Here is a 10,551-nt window from a genome sequence, read left to right on the forward strand (position 1 = left end):
TCATAAACTTAATTATAATGAATATGCAATTGTGGAACGTCTTCATAACATACAACTAATTCGAGACACTAAAAAAATGAATAATATAAAATTGATCGAACAAAAAGATAGGTCATACACCGAGAAGACTTGAAGGTGTCGATGCGAGAGTGCCTTGACGCTGGGATTGTACGCCTCGATTCTATGTCCCAATGGGGTGCAAAACAAAACATGAATGGACCAAGTTGATATATAAGTAGTACTAAAACAGTTAATCTCTAACGTACTAACCCCCAGGTTTAGAAAACTTGTATAGCATAATAAGTAATAGGTTTTCCGAGAACCATTGCATGCCATAAAACCTTTCATAAGACATATATCATATATAGTGTGCTAATTAGTGGTATCATACTCACCTGAAGGTAGGACATTCGCCCATAGGCAAAATAGTGACCACTAGATAAGCACAAAAACATTGTATATAATCTTTCCAAACATAAGTACATATATCTCAACAGAGCTCAGTAGCTCAAACATCATATCACAAAACATCTTCATAGTATATAGTCATCCATCATATATACTACAAAGAACATGAAATCGATAAAGCATGGTATTCCAAAATATTCTCAGTAAAGCATGATATCTCATAAAAAGTAAAATTTAATTTACTCATAAAACGTTCCATAAAACTTAACCAATAAATCATGTTTTTCATATATGCATTTCTAATAGCAAAATTATTCATTTTGGAAGGGGTCCACTCACATATACTCCATCGTTGAAGAGCTGTGTGAAATGTGAGGGACAGAAACACCGCTATTAATCGTACCTAAGCACATAAAGGGTCCAATTAATAAAACTCTACCATAACGATTCAATTTCGAAAAGCGGACATAATAAATGGATTCAAAACGTCGAAAAAACATATGAGGGACCTCAGGTACCCCCACGCGCCACCCACGCACTGGCCATGGCTCTAGGATCCGACTGGGTCTAGGCTGGATCCTGGTCGAGTTTGGTTCCATTTGGGTTGGGCTTGGGTTATCTGAGTTGGGCCTCAAGGTTGGGCCTAGGTTTAGGTTTGAGTTCAAATAAGGCCGAATGCCTTGGTTTTGGGCTTTATGGCTATTAGACTTGGGCTGGGTTTAGTAGGCCGAAGTCCATGGCTAAAAAACCTGGGCTGATTTAGTTGGGTCTGGGTTTGACCCATTTTCGGGTCGAGTTGGCCAAACTAGACGGAGAAGGAAGCCCGAGCTTCTAGAGCTTCATTCAACTCCGATTCTCCACACTAACATGCGATATACCCACCAAAATGAAGACCACCAAGAGTAGATTAGGGTTTTACCTTTTGTTTCCCAAGTGGTGGCCGGAGTTGGCCAGGAAGTCGTCTGAAACCCACAGCTCACGCGGGGAACCTGGGTTTGGTTTCCTTCCCACGTCAAGAGGTCGAAAGGCTCATCGAGGAGGGTTGGTGGTTTGTGGTGCTCGGGGAAAAGGGATGCAGCGAGGGAGAGAGATGAAGAGAGTGAGCTGAGAGAGAGAGAGAATTGGGGGAATCAGAGAAAAAGAGAAAAGTGAAGGAGAGAATGAGAGAGCTGAGTTGCTTTGGGCTGGGGGGACAAAAACCAAAGGTGGGCCCATTGGGCACACCAAACAAGACCCAAAAGCAAACGTATTTCAAAATATCTAGCCCAAAGTGAAAATTATGAAAATACCATTTCGTTTCATAAATTCCGAGATGGGTGGTTACAAGTCACCACTCACAGGAGTTAATGAGTCAGTTACCAATGTTAACATGTTTTCATATTAAATTGTTTCTCTACGGTTCCTTTAACCCATACAAGCTTTTTTAATAAAAAAAATATTAATTGTATCCTTTAGTTTATGTTCTTGATAAAATTGTTTCTTTACCATTCATTTAACCCATACAACCTTTTAAAAATAAAATATTAATTGTATTCTTTCTAGTTTATGGATATTTCTATTTTGAATTTTATCTCTTCCAAATTTTCAATATAAGTATAAGTTTTTAAGTGTAAACAGACACTTATTATTATGATATATAATAAATTTACTCAAATTCAACTAGTCCGCCTAGGCACCTGCCTAGGAGCTAGGCCCCCTTCCGCCATCCGACTAACGCCTAGCGTTTTTTTAGAACCTTGGTTGAGCCAAACTCTTATTAGGTACCAAGTCTCAGGTGAGCTCACAGTGCACAATTTCTTTTAATTCGGGATTGGCGACGAAGGGTTTTGGCAAGATGACTAAGGGGAAATTGGGATGATTAAGTTACAGGGGGTTAATTTGTGTAATAGAACATTTGAACCACCATTGCAGAGGTAAAATGCATAGTATGGGACATGCATGTCCACGTGCTTTATTATACAAATTAACGGGTTGGGTAAAGGATATTAAGTCGGATTGCATTCACGCATTCACGCATTGACATTTTAATTTATATAACTAGTTACATGTTATAATTGAATTTTGTGTTTCCATAACACTTAATTTAGTTTAATCAATTTACTGTTATAAGGTTATGTCCTTACTGAGCTGTAAAAGCTCACCCCTTGATTGTTACGCAAGTTTACAAACTAGACTGTCAAGAGGGTGGGTGGGCTGAGGTCGAACTATATGTGAGGCTAGAGTTTGTATTTATTTATTTTTTAGCCTTGTAAAGAGTTCTAACATCTATTTTTAAGAGGAATTAATTTTCCATACTGTTTTAGTGAGTTTTTATTTACTTATTTAATTTTTAGCTCACATTCCGGATTTGGTTTTTTCTACCAACTTTGGTCTGGGGCATGACAGGGATCCTTCCAAAATATTATATTATGAATTCCAAGTACTTACGAATAGTTGTTTTATGCTGAATTTACAAGATGGTAACAATATCATCTCTCAAACTATTCGTAGCATTACTAGAAAAATAGAGTCAATTTATTGAAATTAATCTTTTGGCCAAAAAAAGAAGAAAAATTACTGAGGTTGTCCATGATGCTCTTTGCTATACTATTATTCGATCCGTATACTTGCGAAACACTAAAATTTGAAGCTTAATGAGGTAAGTTTAGGTTATCTAATTTTTGCAACAACCACCACCGGTCCATGCACGACTCGGGTTGTTAAAAGAATCCCCAAACCCACCCGTTACCCATTTATTCTGCTCCATAACCTTTCCATTAAGGTCGGGTACCCGTAGGGAACCAAACCCATGGAACTTTTTGCCACCCCTACTTATTATGTAAATATTGTTTATTGTAAGTAAGGATGACAAAAGAAAAACGAGGATATGATAGGTATTTTCAAAAGAGCAAGCCATCTTATGTTAATAATACTATAGATGATATGTATACCATAGAACTCAAGCTCCAAGTAGTTGCTAAATTAATACAATGTCGACCACTCGTCTAGACCAATTTTTTCTTTTTGAATGTCATCATTGAAATATCATCCTTATAAAAATTCATTCAACTTGAGAAGTGTTTAGCTATCTAACAAGACGTCCATGATGAAAAGTTAATGTTGGTAGTGTGATAACAATTCATTCTATAACCTTATCACGGTGTTTAGACCCGTTTTTCCGCCGTCGGCTTATGTGGTCTTGGGCGTTGGATGGAGGAACTGTTAAGATAATTTTTTGTTATTATTAATAATTTATAGTATTCTAATTTTTTGTTGATAGATGGGAAGTTGGAACATCACAAGTCAAGGTCCCACGAGTTGATGTTAACGTGTGCTTTTATCACATAGGCTAAATGAATTTGGTCCTTTATGCAACCAGATTATTTTTGTAGAAATTTGCGTGAGGTCTCGAAATAATAAGGGGATAAAGTTCTAGGAGGTATAGTGCAATCGAAATTGTTTCTACAGCATATCATCCAAGGCATGCATGTTCCTATAAATACAAAGCTCTGCAACATCGAAAGGAACTTCAAGTCAACACACAAATAAATGCTTTACCCAAAACCCTTACTCTATGCGAAACCTTCTTATACCCAAAAAAAATACTAACTGCTCTACTAACACGTCATCACATATTTAGTTTGGTTAAACATCGTCATCACATATTCAGTTTGGTTAAACATCACTAGATTGACAAACCAACACAAATTTAGTTTGGTTAACCATTACTGGAGCCTTAGAACTAGCTCAGTCTAGGAGTTTCTTTAGTTTGGTTAAACAACACGTACTCCTCGTTTGACTGGTTATGTATCCCAAGTCTCAGCTGAAGAATAGTACTTTTTCAGTTCTCTCAATGGAGTGAGGTGTTCTATGATTGATTATTCACAAGGATCATTCAGAGTCTGACATACAAAATAAATTTCACCATAAAAGCGCTCATTTCCTTTTAGTATTTTTGTCCATACAGTCTGATACTGATTCAGCGCATATTTTCACAAATATAGTTGAGGTAGCCTACCCTGGTGTAGAAGATTGAACTTCGTAGCAGAGGCATAACCTTATCTTCAAGTTTTAGAACTCAATGCCGAGAGTGCTCCTTCCTCGTTCGAGGTCGCTTGGTGTAGAAATTGGCGGTGTGTTTCACATCACACCACCACTTCCATCATATTCGCTCGACCGAGCTCGATAGGGAATTGGCACGCCTGCATCACCAATCATCCATAAAAGGATGTAGTTAGCTTTTAGAGTACTTTGGCCTAGTCTGTGCAGTGGCGGAGCCAGGATTTCGGGTTAGGAGGGGCCTCTCACAAATATTAAAAAAAATTAAATCAATAGTAGTTACAAAACTGTTAACCAAAACATCATAGTATGTATATGAAAAGTAACCAAAATTCAAAATAACATAGCATTGATAATATTACATATTCCCAATAATTAAAATAATTGTCCTCGACGAGTTTTCATATTTTGAAACCGTTGCATGATAGCCTCGTCCTCTATACTATTAAAAATATCCTTTTCAATATAAGCAACCAAACAATCGTTCATCCACAAATCACCCATTTGATTGCGTAGGGTGTTCTTAACAATGTTCATAGCAGAAAAGACTCGCTCTACACTTGCTGTTGCAACCGGTAAGATGAGTGCCAGTGTCAAAAGCAAGTACACTAACGGATAAGTATGATCTTTCTTGGTTCCAACCATCTTTTGTGCAAGATCACTAATTCCTTTCAAATCTGCAAACTCACTATTAGAGGTCATGTCCCAAATATAATTCTCAAGCTGTTCTTTGAGTAACTCAAGATCGTGCTCTGAAAAATCACTTGGATAAAATTGGGCAAGACGCATCAATTTTTCTTTGTCAAAGGCAGAGAAAGAATTACTTGGACTTAAACATGCCACGCAAAGAAGTAGTTCAGTATTCTTCTCAGTAAATCGATCATTTAACTCAGTGAGTTGTTTATCTATGACATCGGTGAATAAATCAACCCGATAATGGTGCACGTTTGTGATGGGATGAGCTTTTCGGTTTGGTCGCTCTCCACTCGTAAAAATATCATCCATGCTAGGAATTTTAATACGATTCTTGTCACAAAAGGATGAAACTTCATCAAATAAGGATTCCCAACCACTTTCTCGCATCCTTTGCAATCTTCCTTTGCATATATTGACCAAGTTCATTGCATTCACAATATCTTGATCCTTCTTTTGCAATGCCTGCGATAAATCGTTTGTGATCCCCAAAACCTTTTTCATCAAGTGTAGACCAAAAATAAAGTTGAAAGATTGAATAAAAGTCAATAGAACCTTTGCTTCAAATTTTTTTTCAGAACTTGTTCCATCTTTTCTTACAATCTCAAGCACTTCTATCGTTGATGAGAACATGTGAGCCAAGCTGATTAAACAATTATAGTGAGAGCTCCATCGCGTGTCACTAGCCCGCTTAAGAGTAGTTTCTTGATTCAAACCTTGTCCACTTGAAAGCTCGTTATTTTCTAGTGCTTCCAAAACTACATGAGCATGTTTCTCTCTAAGAATATCACGACGCTTAGAAGATGCCACCACAATATTCACCACAGAAGAAACCATAGTAAAGAGATCTCCAATTTCAGAATTTTTTTTTGCCACTGCTACTAGAGCTAATTGAAGTTGATGAGCAAAACAATGAACATAAAAGGCAGACTCATTCTCATTTAAAATTAGTGCTTTAAGGCCATTGAACTCACCTTGCATATTACTTGCCCCATCATAGCCTTGCCCACGCAATTTTGATATGCTCAATCCATGTCTAGAAAAGAAATCATCAATGGCTAACTTGAGTGAGGAAGCTTTAGTATCTACAACATGCTCAATACCTACAAAGCGCTCTATCACATGACCCTTATCCACAAAGCGCAATACAATGGCCATTTGCTCCTTTGAAGACTTGTCTCGTGATTCATCAACAAGAATGGAAAATAAAGAATCATTAATATCACTAGTGATTGCACTGATGATTTCATATGAAATAGCACTTGAGATGTCCTTCTGAATATCAGGTGATGTCAATTTCAAATTTTCAGGAGCATTTTCTAGCGTGACAGCCTTTATACCCTCATTATAATGACGTAGCCACCGTAGAATTTCAAGAAAGTTTCCTTGGTTGAGTGAATTTTCATATTCATCATGCCCACGAAATGGAAGACCTTGTTGTAAGAGAATTCTACTAACACCAACTGATGCACCTAATCGAGTTCGATAATCAATTCGATCTTGGTCAGTTTGTTTTGAGATAACTGTTTCAATATGTTGTTTTTGGTTTAATAAGGCTTCACAGTTTCTCCAAGCATTATTATGAGAACTATTAGGTCCTCCAACATGAATTTCTAGTTTCTTCTTGCACTTCCAATTCTTGAATCCGACTCCAACAAAAGTATCCCCACCAGATTGATCTCCAATATCAGGTTTGAAGAGATAACAACATAAACAATAGGCAGCATCCTGTGATGTGCTATACTCCAACCAATTAGGAAATTGAGTAAACCAAGCAGGATTGAACCTTCTAGGCTTTGTCCCAAAATTTGTGTAGGGAAATGCATGGGTTTTTGGTTGACAAGGTTTATTTTGGAGATAGGCTCTTCGAACTTGGTCTCGAACATTAGGATGATAACTCAAAATCGGTCTACGCAATCCAGGATCATACTGGAGAGTTTCCGAGTTAATTTCCATAGAATCCACACAAGTTTGTTTTGAACTACTTTCATTGTTCTTTGGACTCTTTGGAGACGGTTCTAATATCTCAGGTTGTGTTTTTCTTTTGAAATATCTTTCCATAACTGAAAAGTAAAAAAACATAGATTGACTAACTTTAAATTAAAAGAAATATGAACATATATGCTAATTTTACAAACTAAAACAAATTAGGCAATAGTTAAGAGAAATTGCAAGACATCAATTTAATCATAATTTATAAACAAAAAATTGTAACAGGAATTGAGAGTAAAATACATACTTTGGGTTGTTGACCAATTAACTAAACTTCAAGTCTTCAATGTCTTTTTTTGATGGAATGATGGAATAATGGAATTCTTTAATCTGCAAAAAAAAAAGAAAGTATTATTTGTTAAATTAATTTATAATTGTAGATAACAACATATATGAATTAATTGAAAATAACAACTTTAGAGATTCGAAGTTCATACCTTTGAGGATCATGGAAATTGAATTATTGAAGACTGATAAACTGATAGAAAACTGTGACATGCTATAGATGAGAGAAGCAGCAAGGTTGTGTACTACGGGTAAAAAGTACACGATCAACGGCAAAGAACTGAAAGACAATGGTGCTTCATGCAGGGGCCTCTTTAAAGTTCATGTACTGTTCCTGACTATTTTTTTTTCAGACTAGCAGCAGGTTGCAGTCGGCTAGGGCTAGAAATCCAAGAGTAAAAAAATACTAATTTTTAGTATTGGGGAAAGGAATGGAAGTGTTGGAAGTTGAAATAGATAGGTTTTAGGGTTAGACTAGATTACATAAATATGCTTAAAATATTTAAAGAGGGCCGGATATTTTGTCTAGAAAATTGGAATGGCTTAAGTGAAAGAGTCATAAAAAAAGTGATTAAAATAATTAAAATAATAAGTAGTACTAATTTTTTTTTATAAACAAAAGCAGGATGGGCCTAGGACTACTGTGGTCCTATGGTCCCTCCGCCCCTGAGTCTGTGTAATTTTTAAGGTCAACACATTATAATGTGACGTTTGGAAAAAAACTTTAACGATTATATTGTATTCTTATGTTTCTTGTAGTTAGTATCTTGTGTTAGTGTCACATTGAAACTTAACATCATATTGAAACATCATTAAAGATGAAAGTTTAAACATTAAGGTATGTGTCCAAAATAAAATAACGGCGATTTGTAGTTCCTTGACATCTACTAATAATATCTTATGTCTACATTGTAACAAGATGTCCATGCTATAATATTGATAACAATAGCAGTTTGTAACCTCACCGTTACTATACAACGTTGGACAATACACTTTGACAATTATAATGTAATTTTACATTTCTTGTAAGACATATTTGTCGATTTGCCCTCCGAATTTGTATATAGCTGTCAATTTTCCCCTGAACTTTTATAAATAGCCAATTTCTCCCTGAAGCTAGAGGTTAAAAAGTTTCATCCAATTTTCTCTATCTATTTTGATCATCCGAACAACACATGACAAATGTATATGGGCAAAAAGAATGGCAAATTGGATGAAAAATTTTAAAATCTAACTCTAGGGGGAAAGTGGCTATTTATAAAATTTTAGAGGGGTAATCGGCTAAAGTTAAAGTTCAGGGGGCCCGGGTGGGGAATTGACTAATTATAAAAGTTCAGGGGGTTAAAAATTAAAGTTTAGAAGAAAAATTGGCAGCTATATACAAGTCCAGAAGAAAAACCAACAAATACCTCTTTTATGACCTTCGTAGCCTTGAAATTTAATGTCATGTTGTGATCCGTTTAACATGAAGATTGTAAGTCTAAAAGTGAATAAATTAAATTAATTCTTTAATTTTATTAACCCAAGGTTACTCGTACCCTTGTTTTTATAAAGAGTATTGTAGAATTTCTTTATCGGAGTAAATGTTAGGCATATAACAATTTTATCACATTTTATTTTTTCTTATGCAATGACATCTTTGAGCCAAGCCATACAATGTTCTCCATAATAATTAGGTATCAAATTTATTATCAAATACATCGAACCTCCCATGTAAGTAGAAAGAATATCACTAGATTGTGTGGTAGTGACAAACTTTTATCGCATTTTTACCATATAATGCGTGATGCAATGTATACAATCAAAAGCCAAATGAGATCAAAATTATTTATTGGTGTGATTTGTATACATCACTTATCATACCATATAGTATTAATTGGTGGTCCAAAAAGGTATATGACTAGCATTCTTGTGTCTTTTTACATACATAAATTTTATATTTTGGACATCACTTTTTAAGAATTAACTGCATTTAGTAAGTAATTTTTAAAATATTATCTCGTAATGTGATTTATTCTTTTGTTTTAGGACATTATAATTCTTCTATATGCATAAGAATATTTGTCCTTATTTCACAAGTCACAATTTAAGAATCCTACCCCCCATTTAGTAAGTGTTTTTTAAGAAAATTTATTCCAATTAAATTTGAGGACAACAATATTTCTCTTTTTTATTCAAAACCACAAATTAAGAATTCTAACCTCATTTAGTTTTAGATATTATTGTTGGCAAGTGTGGAGCGATAGGAATTCTTTGGTTTTTATGTGACAACCCGTCCTAACTTTACGTTTTTATTTATTTTAATCGAGGGAATTGACGAAAATGCCTTAGAGGCAATGACTTGGACTTCTGTTGACCATCTTTAGAGAAAAGTGTGACTTATTCTTTTAGCGTATTTAAGTAGTACTCGTTAGTACGAATATATAGGCGAAAGTCGTTTGCGAGTCCAGTTTATATCGGTATAGTTACGAACATTTGAAAATTGGTTATTTTAAGTTTAGTTTTAATTAAATTGAACTCCCATCTTGTGGGAATAAAACCAATCAGTTTTTAAGTTTAGTGGAGGAAAAACAAAAAAAGAAAGGAGGGGGAGCTGCGGGAGAGAGGGGAAGAAACAGGGGATGGATTAGAGAAGGGAAAGATGGACGAATTGGGAGAGGAGAGAGGAAGGAATTTCCCAATCAGAAAGAGAAGAAAGGAGGGAAAGGAGGAAAAGAGAAAAGGAAGGGGAAAACGGGTCATCCCATGACCCGCGTGACCCGAAGAGAACCATGGCCAAATTCGGTTATTTTCCAGCAAATCAAAGAAAACCACTACCTAGAAACTACTCCCTAATCTTCCCTCTTCCATATCCACCTAAAAATTTGAAGGAATTTGGGTGTAAATTCATCAAAGGGCCGACGACGGGGCTAAGGGTTCGTGGTGGCCATCCCTCAAATTCTGAAACAAAACCCTCAAATTACCATCTCCAAAATACTCCTCTAAAGCTTAGGAACAAAACTCAAACAAGTTTTGGGGGTTCGGAGTTGTTATGGAGCCGAATTGAGGGCACCCAAAACTAGGGTTTCCGACGAGTTTTAACAAAATTGGGGCTCTTCCAAGCCAAATTGGCCTCGGTCGCAGGTATGAAAGTTA

General features: G+C 35.8%; 1 protein-coding gene across 1 annotated transcript; it reads right to left on the reverse strand.

The window, feature by feature from the left end:
- Positions 1 to 4,736: 4,736 nt before the first annotated feature.
- On the reverse strand, positions 4,737 to 7,177 carry LOC126628461 (uncharacterized). Its single transcript, XM_050298158.1, has one exon. It carries the CDS (start codon positions 7,093 to 7,095, stop codon positions 4,822 to 4,824), a length of 2,274 nt encoding a protein of 757 aa, XP_050154115.1. The 5' UTR covers positions 7,096 to 7,177; the 3' UTR covers positions 4,737 to 4,821.
- Positions 7,178 to 10,551: the final 3,374 nt, after the last annotated feature.

Source organism: Malus sylvestris, chromosome 1, assembly GCF_916048215.2.
Source record: "Malus sylvestris chromosome 1, drMalSylv7.2, whole genome shotgun sequence".
In the NCBI taxonomy this organism is placed as follows: domain Eukaryota; kingdom Viridiplantae; phylum Streptophyta; class Magnoliopsida; order Rosales; family Rosaceae; genus Malus; species Malus sylvestris.

What these genes read in the sequence shown, in the direction of transcription:
- LOC126628461 (XM_050298158.1), bottom strand. Translation starts at nt 7,095, where the DNA reads ATGGAAATTAACTCGGAAACTCTCCAGTATGATCCTGGATTGCGTAGA.